Source organism: Neodiprion virginianus, chromosome 6 (genome assembly GCF_021901495.1).
Source record: "Neodiprion virginianus isolate iyNeoVirg1 chromosome 6, iyNeoVirg1.1, whole genome shotgun sequence".
Classification (NCBI taxonomy): Eukaryota; Metazoa; Arthropoda; class Insecta; order Hymenoptera; family Diprionidae; genus Neodiprion; species Neodiprion virginianus.
The window spans coordinates 27,736,965-27,753,774 of NC_060882.1; the positions used below are offsets into that span (position 1 = coordinate 27,736,965).

A 16,810-nucleotide genomic window follows, 5' to 3' on the forward strand; every position below is an offset into this window, starting at 1 on the left:
TTTTATGGTTTCCTTTTTTGGTTTCTTTTTTTTTTTATATTTTTCTACCGGATCAAACAAATTATCAACACTTTCCCCACTCTTCCGGATTGAGTTATCGACATCGGATCATCGCATCGACACTCCCATCGATTAAATGAGCTACCAATTATTGTTAAGGAACGTTATCTTAGGCCCGGTTATTCAAAACTCAAGATTATTTTTGATCAAGTAATGCTACAAAGATGGGCGACGTTATCAGCTTTCGTAGGAAATACCTATACTGGGTCCAGCTCACTTCTTCGTTGGGTCAAAGCTAATCATCAGCGGTGAAAGTTATGTCGAGCAACGTGTCTTGTCCCATGTGTTTCCCAGTGAACAGTATTATTCATTACAATAACTCGTCACAGCTGTCAATCAATATAAAAACGAATCACAAGCAGTTAATACGTATGTGAGGGGCGTTGACGGCATGAATAAATATCACAACTTAAAATTGATCGGATTATATCGAGATGTTAATTGAGCAAAGAAATATTTGTAAAGCTGAGCATACGTATGCAATTGGACACCTGTTCCGGACTCATCGTCTGTCGTATCACGGGAATGGAAACGATTACACACATGCTAATCGAGAAAATGTCGCGGCGATATTTTGTGATTTATTAAACGTATTCAGGATTTTTTAACGTAATACGTACTTCATGAGAAAGAAAATGGTGATTTTCCATAAACCTTGATCGCAGACTTTTCAAGTACCAGAATTCTAAGATCCTCGGATATTCGTATTTTTTAAACTTGAAATCATTTCATTTTTTCATCTGAGGATCCTCAAGTACCTGGCACAGTCTCGACTGATATAACTGAAATGTGCGGTAATAATGAGATAAAGCTCTTTTACTCCAATTTTTCATTTTCAGTCCTACTTTCATTTCAAAATTTCTGACTTTCCCTGAAAAAAAGGATTGCGGTTGATTTGCGAAAAATATTGTTTTATAATCGCAATTTGCAAAAGTAACCGGCTAATAATTCATCCGAATCATTTGCAAATAGGAAAGGATTAGATGTAATCGAAAAGTACTTTTGAATCATCGTTCTATTGAAAAAGAAATTATCCAGTCACTTGGAGCAAGGGGAATCCTACGATGATCGTCATGGTGTACAGTTTATAATACGGAGGAAGATAAAACAAACACTTGAGATCGTTAGTGTAATTTTTCGGGCCGTGACAGGAATCAGCGTACGTGATCCACATGTAGCACGGCATCTTACATCTATAAATGGAACGTAAGTTTATCATACGCGACTCGGCTCACTACGGAACGTGGAAATCGGAGTTATAAACAAACGTGAAGACGTTCATTCACAAGTTTTTGCGAATATTGCGTTGGCTTCGGGGATCATTCTACGTCATTGAACGAGATTCCATGCGCGTGACGCTTTCACCGAAGACAGGCTGAAATAATATTGACCCGATCACCGCTAGCTATTTGGCTATCGATGTACCTTAATGATCGACAATGACTATCGGCTTTAATTCGAAATTGGGGTACTTGTTACATCGCGTCGATGGCATTTCCAGAAACAAAGGCTGAATAATTGCGGTTTTCTCATTTTCCTCTACGGCGTAACCAGCTTTTGTGCTCTTACTGTAAGCGAGTATCACTTGCCACTCAATTTTGTCGGAAAATCCCAACCACATTGTCGTTTAACTCGAATAAGTTCAGAGAACAATCTGCTCAGTACAGATTACAGATGCAGATTTATCCTTTGCGAAGAGTTCCAAGCGGAATGACGATAAATTGTGACAGAATTTTACGAGTATCTGACAAATTCTCCGCGTCATAATTATGTAATAACTTGAGAGGAGTTTCGAGAACCGCGTTGATTCCTCGGAAACGTAAGATTCATTCTCTTTGCAATCTCTCTTCTCAATCCTTACCCGTGCACCAGGATATCCGCTACAACGGTACCTAATAGAACGTAACTAATGTGTTTCAGTGACAAAAAACACGCGAGTGAAAATTCCTCCGACCTTGGCCCAGAGTAAGAGGATGTACCAACAAGATGGGCTGCTTCACCGTTAGTTAGACTTTGGATCGTGAGAGGGGAGCCGGTGCATCATCGTTTTCCCTTTCCTCTTACGCGAATGGACGAAAGTCAGTAAAGGTGAACTTGCTATTTGAATCACGGGGGATTCTAGGCCTGGGGGGGGCAGGGGTGACGATAATTAACATAATAACGACTACTCCGTAAATATTGCATCCCTTTACCGAATTTTACCACATACCTGGACACGTCACCTGATCACGATGCGATTGCATAAGCCACACGTGCCCATTGACTCACCTGGGGCAGTATATTAAATGAACTTTCATCCGAATACCTACAGCCCCCATTCTGAGAATCATCGTGACGTAGAAAATTCGTTACGGGATTTGAAGAGGATCCCCGGTCCGGAAGGACCGGCAATATTTTTCCGCCTTCGTCATAGAGCTCCGAGGCAAGACTCGAGCAACTACGCTTGCACGATGTTTACGTTATACGGTGTCCCAGGAATTGGAAAAAAAGTTGGAACTATCATCCCGATCGACTATATAAGGAGCACGCCTCGAGTTTTGGATATCAGTCAACAATCGTCCATCCACGGGACAAGCCACTCGACAAAGATCCCAAATCGAAGACTACGAAAACTCAGTTCACAGTCATGTTCGGCAAATGCTCAGCACTACTCGTCCTGCTATCAGTCATCGCCGTGGCTCACGGTGCACCCAGGAAGCACAGAAGGTCTACCCTTCCTCCTTGGCACCACCCCTGTGGAGAAAACTACTACACGACGACCGAAGAGAACATGGTCGATGACTGTGAAACGGGTTTGAGGAGCGGACTACAGCTCCTGACTTCAAGTAACGCTCTTGCCCTGGATAACTACATCGAGTCAAAGTACGAGGAGCTCTATTCGCAAGTCAGCAGCCTGCCGGAACACCAGTACAAACAGAATTGGGTGCCTGGCAAAAAGGACGTCAAGATCGTCATGGATCTGGTGAACGCCGACCCTAAAATGGTGAGTCTATCTATGGCGAAATTTTTTAACTTGAGCATTTGACCCACCACAGCTGTCCACTTAGTGCTTTAAAGCTCAAGTATCAGGAGTTAAGAGGAATGCGACCGCCGGGAATGGCGTGTGCACAATGTATCCCCGATTAACTCTGAATGTTACAAAATATATTAATGAGCCAGTAATTATTATAAAGTATCGGGAAAACAGAAGCACAGCTGGGTTGATGCAGCCACGTGTTGAGATCGAGTGACTCCGCTCATGTTCGCCTGATTGTCGGCCAGCATTATCGCTATTGCCGTCACTCCGCGTGCCGATAAAGAGCCACAACTCCAGTATCTCTCTCCAAAGTGCGTCGACGGTCGGCTCGTTAACTAAAATTCTTTTTCAATTCGCTTCCAGGTCGCCGAGCACCTCCCAAAGCTCCACACTGACCTACAGAAGTTCGCCGTCGCTTTCGAGGAGCTCGTCGAGGACGAGACGAGGCAAGAGGTGCACAACACACTCGTGGAAACGCGAGATAAACTGATAATGGACCTCTGCGAGGTCGAGGTCTCCTTGATGTCCATGTGTCTTAAGGTCCCGGAGCGCGTCAGCGAGAACATCATGACCGGTACCGACAAGGACCCGGAGGGTGAGACCAAGCGGTTGGTCCGAGACTGGGGCATCCTCTTCAGATACAGGGAGTACCTCTCGACGTGGGGGAAGATCTTGCACTACTGATTCGGTTCCACTTCTCGCTCGTCGTTTCGCTCCGGAAGTTCTTTGGCGGAGGAGGAATGCCTTGTGAACCAGGGGAACACGAGCTGGCGGGTGCGGACGTGCGGCGGGTTCCATCCTGATCCTCTGATCCTCCAATCGTTGCTGTAGAAAAACCGCAGTTCCGAGTTGCAACACCAACCGAGACGACGTAGCTGCGCGATGAATCACAAGGTGATGCAAAAGTCATTAAGATTAAAACTTCTCCGGGTGGTATAGCACAGAGACTATGAGTTACTGCTCAGACAAGACGAGGTGCGAATGAAGAACTAATCGATACTGGAAATACCCAGAGTACTTGGGTGTCGAAATTAACAGTGTTGGACAAAATGTGATTGGAGATGGAAGGTTGACGCCATTGGACTAGGCCGGACCTTTCATCTCAGCTTTTTTTAAGTTATTCTATTTATCATGCCTATTTATTTAATCATTCATTCATCTTTGTGACACCGGATCGCGTGCCTTAGAAAATTATGTATTTGACGACGACGATGTCAACGGTAATTGACAATTCGGTCTCATCAAACAATCTATTTATCGATTCGCCATCAGTATTATATTTATGGCCATTTATACACTAGACTTGACAGTATTTTAAATTATTCATATTATTTATAGTGTGCATGCTCGTGTGGGTGTTTGGCGTTCACGTAGTGGACGCTGAAATGATATTACTAGATTAATAATTTATTCTATTTTTTTACAAAATTTCCAAATTAATAAACGTGATTCAAAATCAATTATCGTTCGAGTATTCGTTATTAAAACAACAATGATCCTGCTCCAAAACTTCTAATAAATACGTGTCAAGATCCTAAATAGACGCATTAAACCATAACCGAAGCTATACGAACATGTTATATTTGTATAATAATTAAGATTATGTGGCCAGTATTAGCGACAACAAATTATTCTCAACCAGCAAGTAGAGAACAACCAAGCAATTACTACCCAATGGTAACAGGTGGTAACAGGTTCAGTACGACGAGTTTGGTCACCGACTCTGATACCGATTGGAGGTTTCGATGGGATCTTTGAACGTGAAAGGTAACGGCCTTACCCAGCTCATGGTAACAATACGGAGCCGCAGTAGCGACCTCTCGAACCATACCAGCAGTAGTCGTCAGCGAGCGCTGGTACTGTGAAGGTGGGAGAGTCGTGACGCTTGGTTAACAAGTTGTCTCGACTAATGATAAGCCATAGTGAGAGTGTTACGTAAAGAGGCATGTTAAGCGACCATCAATAACCGCGGGAAACTTGTTTCAACTAGAAACATGAAGTCGGGTCAATTGAGCTTAGCGGTAAGTACCTCTTGATTAGCAAATACTGTTTCAGTTCCTTGTTCAAGAAGTCACACGCGTTAATATTGCCTATAAATTGCATATTATACACCATTTCGCGTTTTAGAGGTCAGAGATCAAGTGAGAAAATCAGCTATCGTTACGCAAAATACGCAGTCCGGGACCTTCCTCAGGAGGTTGAAAATGAGTCTTGTTACTAAAACTACGCTGTATTCTCGCTTTCACATAATCATATTCACCGCAATTCACAGGCAAACACTCATCGGTATCATGTTCCCACGTTTGCGCAAATCATGGAGAATTCGTGATCGCTTCCTTCATGTCGGAGGCGCAAAGTAAACGTCAGCGTGAGCGAAGAATAAAAAAAATGCCATTCAGATCAGACCAGACATCTCAGTGTCTGTGTGCCATTAGGCGTGGGTCAGAAATGTTTGAGCTTAAAGTTTTGAATAGAGCGAGGAAGTTGGGCGGGTGTTGAATGGACGGGAACAAAGATTTACGGCTCTGTGGCGAGCTAATAAATTTGTTTTGCTCCATTTAGGCAGCTCGTGTAGGATCAGTCGTGCGTTTTCTTTTCTAGTCTGTCAAAGTAAATCGTCACAGTCTTACTTTATAATTAACCTTCCTTCACCGCTGACCCAATCCATATTCTATGCGTATAACTAGCTCCGATTAATTACAGTCCAGTTTCCAACGACAACAATACTCCATCCACCATGTGTAGGTATAACATTTTTTCACTCTCCATTTCATTTCTGTTCTCAAGTGCGGCACGTGTGTCGCAGCCTTATTTAGTACCACGTACCTACACCTGGTCCAGGTTAATTTACGTCCAGTATTATTCTACGTGAACGCTAACGAGACCCCGAAGTAAGCTGAAAACCACGCATCTCATAGGATCAAGGTATATCGTAATAATACTCGCCATTGGCAAGGAACGCTTTTTCAAAAAAATAAAAATAAAAAAAACGAACTAACGGTGATCTCGTGCGAGAAGTTGCGACAAAATACGCTAAAAACGTGAACTTTCGCTCGTGAGTGTGGTTAAAAAGAAAAACATTATCTAATAGGCACATATTTATTCATCAGCCTACTTGGTGTACGTCGCACGGCTGCTAAAACGGCTTCTGGCCTTTGACTCCCGACGCGGAACATCGGGCGGTAATATTTTATTGCGGGGGCGAGGGAATGTGGTCTTGACATGTAACACACCGGCAAAGCAGTACGTCATGGCCAGGCATGCATGAGCATAGAACGCAGCACACATGACAAGGATGGCGTGTACAGCGGTTAGTTATACATAATAAGAAAGCGCCTTCGTCGGAGATCATCCGCGTATAATTTCTATCACTTTCTTCTCGGGGCCCGACCGCCGACCTCGGGCCACAATAACTCACTGTCGAAGACACGGAATATCAACGGCTTAGCCGCGATGTCCAGTAATTATGTTCGGCAGTTCCGACGCCATGGGATCTGTCGGAATGGAAGGCAAGTCGAAACAATCCGTGGATAGCCTCGGGACTGGTCGTACTCCGGAGTCGGAACACCTTCTGCAATGTTGGCACACTTCATTGTTGGTCCTGGCTGACAGTGAGCTGCAGCTAGCACATTGCTATTGTGCCGGTGATCTCCTGGCATTCAAATGCCAGCTCTTTGTTTGTCGGTAGGTATACATATACCTATGCTGCTGAAACCGTATGCCAGTTCTGTGGGAGGCTCATGCAGACCTTCCTACCTATGCTGTCTGAGCATGGGAGTCTCAGCTGGACTCTATACTTATCCCCGCACACCTTGTACCTAGCCATCGCACATCAAGATGATCAAACGCTGGCCACAAATTTCATTGCAGAATGGAAAGGATCGTTGGGACAGAAGCTGCAGCATCAGAGAAGAGGGGATCGGATTTCGGGATCAATACGACTCCTGAGTTAATCGTTTACCTGACATTCCAATCAGAATGCAAAATACGGATGAAATGTTGCCAGCTCGATCCTTCGGGTACCAAGGGAACCGCACCCACCTCAATCTTCCCAGTGCGCGAGTAAACCGCGAGCAGATAATCTTGTACCTTCACCGGATCGGCTTGCCGAGCGCTGATTCTTGTGTGCACCAACACCATCTCACTTGAACAACTGCAGAGGTATGTCTGTGATTAATCCTGTCGGTACCGTACAGCGGGATGACGCCATGCTCGGAACGTTTTCTGATTGACAAATTTACATAGAAGTTACAACGTACGCCTAGAGGGCTTCGTCAGCAGCTCGTGGTGATTTTTTGGAAAAAGGTACCACTTTGAGAATGGCCGTGTGGGACCGCGAAAGTTAGGGAAATATCTGACTACATCAAGGTCTCGGGATTGGAAAGAGAATTGGAAATTAACGGAGTTAAGGCGAGTTGGGGATCAGTGATAAGGTCTCGGTTTCTGACGAGTAATTACTACTTAGGTATCTGCGACGCCAAACGAAAGATCACGTGCTAAGGATCTCGCGTTTACAGCAGATAAAGGCGTGACGAAACCTTACTCTGCAAGTACGCGTGCACTTGCACAATTATAACCGCAGTAGATGGCTGGGAGAGTTGCAAAAATTCGTGAGGAATGTGTGAGAAGATCAATAAGTGGACTGGCGTGAGTTGCTTGGGTAATATTCGAAAACCCGTCAGTTTCCTGAGTGTGAGTAAGTCAAAATACGCGGCCCGAAGAATAATGAATCTTCACCTTGAACAACTTGTACACTTTCATCTATCGATACATTCTCTTCATGCGAGAGTACGCAATTATCATTTTTAGTCTCGGGTTGACGCTACTGAGGTCAATCATTACCGGGAACAAAGGGATGCATTTCAAATGTTACAGTAGATGCGGTGTACTATCCACCGACCAACCACTCTTAGTTCTTGAGACCCGCAACGCCACTTTCAGAGTAACAACCGGATCGGTACATGGGCAATGAATTGCATTTTGCGCATTATTATACCGGTCTGAACTGTACTTGAGCACTTTCTAGATCCCTGAATGTGACCTCGCAGATGAACCACTTTAGAGAAAAATCGAATTCACGAACGGCTTGAATTATCAGACGCAGCTGCCTCGCGGTGCCAAAGTCGACAGAGAAAAGAGGTCAACGACGGGCGATTAAGTGAAAAAGATTGTATCCACTTGCCAATCCGAGTATTTTGAGGAACTACTGAAAGAGAAAAAAGTTTCGTCGCATTTCCGCACCTGTTAATTCTAGGAAGTTGAGGTTGCCTTTTTGGAATTCTTAAGGGTCATATTATCATGGTAAAAGTCATTCAAATGGTTCTAAGACTAAAAGTTTCGGCTGTAAAAATGGGGAAATAAAAGGAAGACTAGAAACTTTTGATTTTTTCAGTAATATTTTTGTCAATCTATTGAAACGCTGGAATAAAGTTAGACCGAAAATAGTCCCAAGACGCTGCGATAAATGCTGAAAAATTTAGAGGTTCATGAATGGTGCAGCAATGTTGTCTTTCAACTTTGGGCTTACGATTCTGATCAAGGATGCAACGCCCACATCGAAGTCACCGCTCGAAGAAATAGTCTCAGTCAGGTGCAGCGCTGATGCAATTTAATTTTCTTATTCGGTCGATAACCACAGCCACTGATTGTCATTCGAACTATCGGGATTGAATCTGATATATGCATGAACTGTGCAATTGACTGCATTACATTGTCGGTCCTCGGATCAGCTCATGAACTGGGTATTAAGTTACAGGGATTACAAATCATTTCGGGGAATCGATTGACGCAGGATTGTAGGCTAAGAGCTTGAGGTTGGAGAAAATCAGCTGGATGGGAGGCAAAAAGCTTTGAAAGATATTTCGGTGTCAGCCGCGTGACTAGGCACGCGTACTGTAGCCCAGGATGAATCGAGTAGATGCATGTGATTCGATGTGAAACTATGAATCTAATCGTTGGAAGAGCCGGCGCCGGTTCATCGTATGAATAATGCAGGTAGAGTCATGTCTGTCGATAGTGGTAAAAAGTAATCCAGACTCAGCTTACGTCGAGAGGCACTGGTGCACACACGTAACATATTGGACCGTGCTTCCTTATGTTTCTCATTTCAAATGCCGCATTTTGCGACATCTAGATTAAAGTGTTGCGAAACGCAAAAGGAACGATGGATTCGTGATAATACGGTGGAAAAGGTAGTTCGATTCGCACACGCATTGCGCAAGACCGTGCGATCAATTATCGATTATAATTAGAGAAACCATGGGTGGAATTTTATTCGCATTCCTGACATCAGAGGTTATCGCCAACATATTTTGCATCGCTGCTCGTCGGTCCGGCGGTCATAAGCTGTCGATGACTGCCGAACTTTCTCGCCACGAATTCCGTCGCCACTTTTGCAAATCGCAATTTATATAAACACTTATTTTTTTGTTGTAATTTTATTATACCCACGTCGCCTGATTCCCGATTCAAACGAGATTGTTAACCCATTTAACTATACTAAACGATACTGCATGTCTATCTTGATTGAAATCTCGGTCCTATTGGCAGGGCGTTTTTATAAGACCAAACATCGTGAGTATCGCCTATAACAGCTCATATCTCAATCGTGAAATATTTAACAGCGCCGTCGGTCGATGGATACGAATTCAAAAATGCTTGTCGTAATTAGTCGTGCTCACCGGAACTCATTCACGGTTCGGCGTACGTTAGACCATTTGCAGCGTGTGTTGAAATAGAATATAATGTAGTGGCTGATTTCGTGGGTGTTCAGGAAATGTCACGGTGTACTGACATGTCCTTTGTTTTTTCATCGCGACAGGGCTGGTCGAGGTGACAAGGTTGAGTCGAAGTGCTACACGTCTACGGATGTAGGAGCCGATTGATATCACCCATCAAGGTACGCTGGCGTGGCGCCCCTCGACCACTGACCTAATCCACCCACGCCCCGAAAAACACAAACAAAAGTAGAGCACTCGAATCGAGCAAAAAATGAGGACCAGAAAAAAAACCAGCACGTGGACCGAATCGGCCGCTGGTCCCTGGGCCGTTGTAAACGAGACTCGTTACCTCAGGATTCCTGACCAAGCCCTGGCTGTTCGTGAGTGCCGGATACAGACGTTCAAGCGATCCGGGCTTCGCTCGACGCGTCACCGCGCAAAACTGAAACCGAAAGTTGTGTTGTGATTACCTTGACTGATTTTTTTGACGTGACAATTAACTGCGCCAGCAACAGACTCCTCAACTGATGTCTTATTTACAATTGTTTGGCAATTTTCCATCTTCTTCTATCCTCGAGAGAATTGCTTAGCTAAGCAGAACATGGAACCATGCTTCTATCAACGCCGTGGATTAAGTGGCAGCTGCCAGTAAACAAAGACTCGCGAGTAACATCGACTGGCTGTACGTGTCGGTGGTACCTATACTTCGCGTATTATTACTACAATCTTTACGGGATTGCAGTTTGTAGAGGTGCGGATAATAGGGATCGACCAACGTGAGAAGGGAGCGCCCGGCATTTAAATCGGCAACGCCGAGGTATGCAAGGGCACACCAAGAATCGCGCCTTCGATCACTGGTCACATCCACATCGTAAATCCGACACCATGTCTTTGCGATCTGCGATTTCCACAGCAGGTGCATCGCATCATTCCTAACGTAAAAGTGGGCAAAATTCGCCATCACGAAGAACAGCCAGCGTCGCTTCGCGGTTGGGCAAGAGGAAGTGGTAACCATGCTTTATCTCTAGCACCGACGTCTCTTTACCGGATTAATTCCCTCCGAATGAATCTCTAGAAGAGAGGCAGAACGAATCGTAGGCGAGTTCGTTGAGCGGAAACTGGATCATATACCACGTATGGAAAATTATGCGCAACTAAGGGCCTGTTTCGTTAGTTTATTCCGAAGCATCGAAGCGGGGAAATTAATCCGTTACCAAGACGTAACAAGATGGAAATAATAAGGTGGTGTAATCGCGACCTAGAATGTGTGACGCGTCAACAGTGATCAGCGATGCTGTTCGGAATTGTCTGATCTTAAACACGAGCGTATATTCGAACAGTGTCATCGATATTTTGAACAATAGGTTTCTTGTTGCGCTCTCGACTTCTCATCGAATTGGACACTGCCGGAGTCATATTTTCATTTCATCCCATTGCTGAACTGAGAGAGTGAGAGGAAACGAGAGTTCAAGGTGTGATCTTTGATCGACCTCCTTTGTGATCACCTGCAATCTCGTTTCTTACTCTCCTACTTCCCTCGGTAATTCCTCAAGAGTACCTCCGGCTCACCGGCTCGAAGGACACCCCATAATTGTTCCACGTATCCTACAGGTCCTGCATACCCTCGAGTGCCGCATCCTTTGACGATGTATAAAACGATTCTCTCGCATAAACAATAGTGCCGATAATCACGAAACGTTGCAAAACTGTCATCGATACGCCGAAGCCGGCCAAGGATCTCACTCACACTTTCCAATCCCCCCGAGTCTCCAGTGAATTATGAGGTTCCCGGGGTTTCTTTCGATCACCCGACTCAAATCCGTGACTGAGAACCCAAAGCTCTTCACCCAGTGATGCCGGAAAACTTGATCCAATTATCATTAGGTAGAACGAATTAATGTGAAGTGGGCTATGTACCGCGGTAAATGAATAGCTGAAGAATATAAATAATTGCGGAGTGATCGAGGTGCAGAGATTGGCAGGTACCGTGATTTGAGAGCATTTCTTGTTTTCTCGAGAATGATCATTGTGTTTATTATTTAATGGACGCTAATGCCTCGGTAATAAGTTTTTACGAGCCGTTACCACGATGTAGTTCCCAGGTAACGGCCACTCGCCTACATATCGTACGACAAAGAACTGCAGTTTCATTGGCCGTTAGGCAGACACTTGGTACCCACGATCTTATGAACGATTGAACCGAAAAACATAAACGAAAACTAGAACCAAAGAAAAAAGAAACAAGTCGATTACTTTCTTCACGGCTTTTCCCCCCAACGATATGAGAAATAATTATCAGCCCGATTGAAGCCCGCGAGTGTCATTATAATGGAACCTGGAATCGAATTAGAAAGGAAAAAAAAGAAGGTCTCGATACCTTAAATACCGGCAATCGGCGGCGTTCTCGATAGATTTTTTGGAGAACGGGCATTCTAGTCGGGCGTTCCATGCATGGCTCGACGTCGGTACATAACGAGAGCAGAATTTCACTTCGACATCCGCCCTGAGCTTCGTCGGCACGTCGCTACGTCGCGGCGTTAGGAACGTTCGATTCCCACTGACCTATTCCGCTCCGGATCCTGTAGCGTCGTGATTTAGCAAAGTGCGATGAACCAACTTGGAGGCAACATGAGCCTGCAGTCGTGCAGCCGCGCATCCGTGCATCTGGTCGTTAGTCGCATACATCAGCACAACCGAGTCTCTCACAATCACTTTCTGCATTAGCTCAGGCCTTTTCACCACCTCGAAGCCCCCCAAGCACACGTGCGAGTTCTCGCCCGAGTCTACAGAGGCACCGGAGAGACGTAAGACGGATACACCTACTCATCTCACTTCCATCGCGTGAGTTATTGCATACTGGACGTGATTGACTCTTTGTTGAGCCGTTGTCTTGTTACGATGAATCTGGTCATCCTTGATCCTGGGCCTCGTGATCTCAGACTTCTAAAATAATTTATCGGGTACCAGCCAGATATGAATGCCTAGCCATTCAGAACCTGTAACCAGGTCGTTTCGGTCGGTAAAAATTGTGTATCCGAACGCTTCTGAAGCGTCCTCGCATATCCATTTTCATGGATCGCTGAAACCTCGCTCTCGTGGATCTCGTAACACCGCAGCTCTCACGGGGAATCGTTAAAAGTTGTTGTCGGCTTGCTGAGATCCTCATAAAGCAAGCCAAGGCTCGACGTACATGATATACTGGTTCGATCCACACGGTGACTCACGACTTTCAGAAGAGTCATAAGTGATGTTATATTGAGGAATGGAAAGCAGGATCGAACAGGACTGGCCGTCGAATACCTGTAGCACCTGAACCTCGGGAGGAGATGTTTATTGGATCATCACGAGGTTCAAGTACGAAGGAACAGAGCGTACAGATTTCTAAGGTAATAAGCACTTTCATTCGACTTTTCATATTTGTTACTTACTAGTACTACAAAAACCGACGACGTGTTCATTATACACACATGTGGTGAATTTCACCTCAATTTACAGTTTTCCACGCTGTAACCTGGACATTAAAAGTGTACTTTTTCTCAATCAGCATTCTCAATCCGCCCACAGCACCGAATTCATCCGGCTGTTATATCAGCCCTAAATGGAGAATATTCTCGAGGCGGGAGAGTTTGCCCGCTGCAGTGTCCAGAACGTTTGTAAGATACAGTTACGCAAGGTGTACCGTTCAAAAATTTCTCCGGATGATTTAGCAAGGTGTGTACAGAGTAGGAAGTATAAGTACTTCTAACTTTTTCCCTTGGTTTTTTTCCGGCGTCGATATGCGTTGGGGCCCACCACCCGCGACCCGGTTCGACGGCCTCGCCGATCGGTTACGCCGATTTGTTTTTCGTCAACGAGGAACCTGTCTACGCGGCACAATTACGATCGTTGAGAGAACACCGGGCCTGTAAGGTACAGACCTTTTCATCCGTAGATCACCATCGTTCTGTAAAACAGAAAGGCTGCGTATGAAATATCGCTGGTTTCCTCGGTGACTCGGCAGTGTTGTCTCAGGAATTAAGAAGGCTTGTTTCAACTCACTATCGCCCTGACCAAATCTTCGCTGACGAGAATCACGGGTTCTTGTTTCACTCAGAAACCGATCAGCCTCCGCCGAACCACGTTCCATTGTCAGCAGAATCGATTTATCTTACGTAATTCAATCAATACACCGAATTGTTGGTTCCTTTTCACCAGTTAATAACTTCGGTTAGATAACCTCATACTATCTCCTAATGATATTACACTGCTTTGTCCAAATAACAAAACCCAGCCTGTTGTTGTATCACAATCTTTTTCGCCGTTCGGGATTAACCCGAGGGTCTTTAATGTCACGTTCTACGTATTTCGCGCGTTCACCAAGCCTTCATAAAGAAAGTCAAGTAAAGAGACGCGTGATGACGGAGTGTCGAATAAATATTTCTATAGAACAAATGATCGAACTCATTCGGCATTGTAGCAAAATCCTTTTCGACCAATGAGCAAGGATATTATCCTGATTACTTCGAATGTATCGGTGTCCATCAACTGGTTAACGGGAGGCCCAGAGTGGGTTGCGCAAGAATTGAGCAGCGTTGAGATTTGGTAGCCAGATACGATTGGTAAGAAGCTGATTGCCCGTTAAGCAGAAGAAAGTTGGGCTGGGCTGATATACAAGCGAGGAGTGTGACATCGACGACCCGCCATGTCAGTCGATTTAAAATCCAATTGTTACCAGTTTGCGCCCACGATAGCAGCGGGAGAAGCGGCAATATTCCATGTGTTAAGTCATAATGAAATATGCTCGATTGACTAGCGTCAAGTTTGGAGGAGGTGTTATTCTTGTATTCGGCAAAACTCGGGGTGCCTGTGCAAATCACTGCGCCATGACACAACAATTGACTTGGGAAAATTAATGAGCAGCCTGAAGAACGACACTGCTGAACTGGGAGTCTATATTTTGCGTCAGAAGCCAGGTGAGCTGTCTCCATTCGCATGCACGAAGTTGACTTTTGTTTAGTTTCATCTCTATAATTTACTGTGGCGTGATATTAAAAGGTTATATCGCGACTGTGAGAGCTCTGCCAGGGTGAAAATACCGCTCCGTAAGTACGAATTTCTAGTTCATTCGCCGCTCGGAAATCAGGTAACGAAGATCAGCATACCAGAAGCAGTGGGGTGGTCCAGTTGCACAACGATCCCACCGAGGCGATACCAGCGAACCATGGTCCCCCGCAGGAGAAGGTGGTGAAGTGAGTCGATGCCCGTGATCGGGAACAAGCGTGGGCATCAGGATCAGAACACAGTGCCTCCTTAGCCACAAAAGGCTCGGAGGTGACGCAAAGTGTTAAGCCGACGAGGATTGGAATTCAAAAAATCCGTAGTGCAGTCGTTGTCTGCTGAAACCTCGTCATTCATCACGGTCATCGGTTAATCACCTCGGTGCAGAGAATACATATTCTGACAAAGATTTCGCTCACGTAAAGCGAGAGGCTACGCGTTCACCAGTTTTTTTGGGATTCTCGAAGACCATGAGGCTCGATTGGATCTGTCATCAGGGACCGTCATGGAGCGAGAACAATGGACCGAATCATCGCACTCAAACACAGTCAACGGACAAAAAGCATGACTTCGAATGGTCTGGACCATTCATGCAAATGCCTCGTTCCTTCTCCGGGCAATTATAACCGTGTCAAAGATCGCAGTATCGGACAGTCACGACCTGAACTTAACGCGTACCACTCAAGGCGGCGTGATTTTGTGTGGTGTAACAGTTTACTTCCGCGTCTTTTGGTGGCTGAATTTGCTTACTGTTGGCGCAGAGGTGAAGGGGTGTGGTTGTAGCCCGGGTGTTTTACCTTGCCTGAAAAATTTCGATGTGGTGAGTTTCGAAAGCAGCTTTGTTAGGTCTGTTGGTCGATGATTGCGATCACCCAGGAATATTACATCGAGGCGAACTATTGCCAGCTGAGTAAGCCTGGCCATGTGGACTGGGTGAGATGAACAATGGTTGCAGCGGTGTGGAACAATGAGAGCTCTTTCCTAGAGTAGCTAACAATTATAATATACGATTCCACAAGTCATTCCAAGTTAATTATACACATTTTACACCTGGGAAGTGAGACGATGTAGAGCAGGCTGAACTTTCAACCGTATACTTTTTCACACATGAATAGGGATAGCGTTATAGTCACGTCTGCGTGTAATTCGTGCTTTGAGATTTGCATTTGAGATGTTGATTCTGCGGGGTTACTTTCTGCGTGTGATTGTTCGAACGCTTGTTTCTGCTGACGAATTATGAATTCGTGCGTCAGCCTAACACCGTGTTATATTATACTCGGAGGTATAACAAAGTGCGGGTCAATCCATCACATCGTTCGGATAAAATCGGCATAAATTTGCATGAGTTTACAAACTGCATGGTTTATTAATTATTATATCTAGTTCGAAAGCTAAACCCCGGTCAATCCTCGATACAAATATGTTTCGCGTTTGCGGTTCTAACACACATTGCACGTCACTCACGAGACGGCGGCGAACATAAACCGGGCACAATCGCTTGATAGTCCATAGCAAATCCATTAACCACGACTCCGCAGAGTCTCAGCGGAGCCTTAAGTGCGTGAAATCATTTTCGAGTCATTTGCATAGGTATACAAATGATAATTGGCCAACTCTGGGCTCTCCGGTTATCCCAGTCCAGGTCCGCTAGGTGATCGGAAACAGATCCCGCGCTCTTGTAACCGCGGTGCTAACATGCTTCGTTGCAACTGGGACAATAAAAACCGGCAAGCAGCTTGATCTAGAACCACTTGATCAAGACCCACTGACCTTTTATTACAGTTTGTGCAGACGTACGCAGGCTTTAACACCGGAACCCCACCTCTATAAAATTGTTTGACAGTCATAATAATCGCGAAATTGCACAACGGCGATACTAAGACACGTGAAATCGTGGAGGATAAAGTCTGATCCGATGATCTTTCCCTTCGTTGCTTCATCGGGTCGCGAAGCAAAACTCATCAGGGACCGTGTCGCA

General features: G+C 45.1%; 1 protein-coding gene across 1 annotated transcript; it reads left to right on the top strand.

Moving 5' to 3' along the window:
* Positions 1-2,631: 2,631 nt before the first annotated feature.
* On the top strand, positions 2,632-4,426 carry LOC124306810 (uncharacterized). The gene is made up of 2 exons (XM_046767845.1): positions 2,632-3,043; positions 3,440-4,426. The coding sequence occupies exons 1-2, from the start codon at positions 2,687-2,689 to the stop codon at positions 3,758-3,760; spliced, it is 678 nt and encodes a 225-aa protein (XP_046623801.1). The 5' UTR covers positions 2,632-2,686; the 3' UTR covers positions 3,761-4,426.
* The last annotated feature ends 12,384 nt before the right edge of the window (positions 4,427-16,810 follow it).

What these genes read in the sequence shown, in the direction of transcription:
- LOC124306810 (XM_046767845.1), top strand. Translation starts at nt 2,687, where the DNA reads ATGTTCGGCAAATGCTCAGCACTACTCGTCCTGCTATCAGTCATCGCC. An exon ending in TGAACGCCGACCCTAAAATG is followed by an intron (nt 3,044 to 3,439) that starts GTGAGTCTATCT and finishes ATTCGCTTCCAG; the next exon opens with GTCGCCGAGCACCTCCCAAA.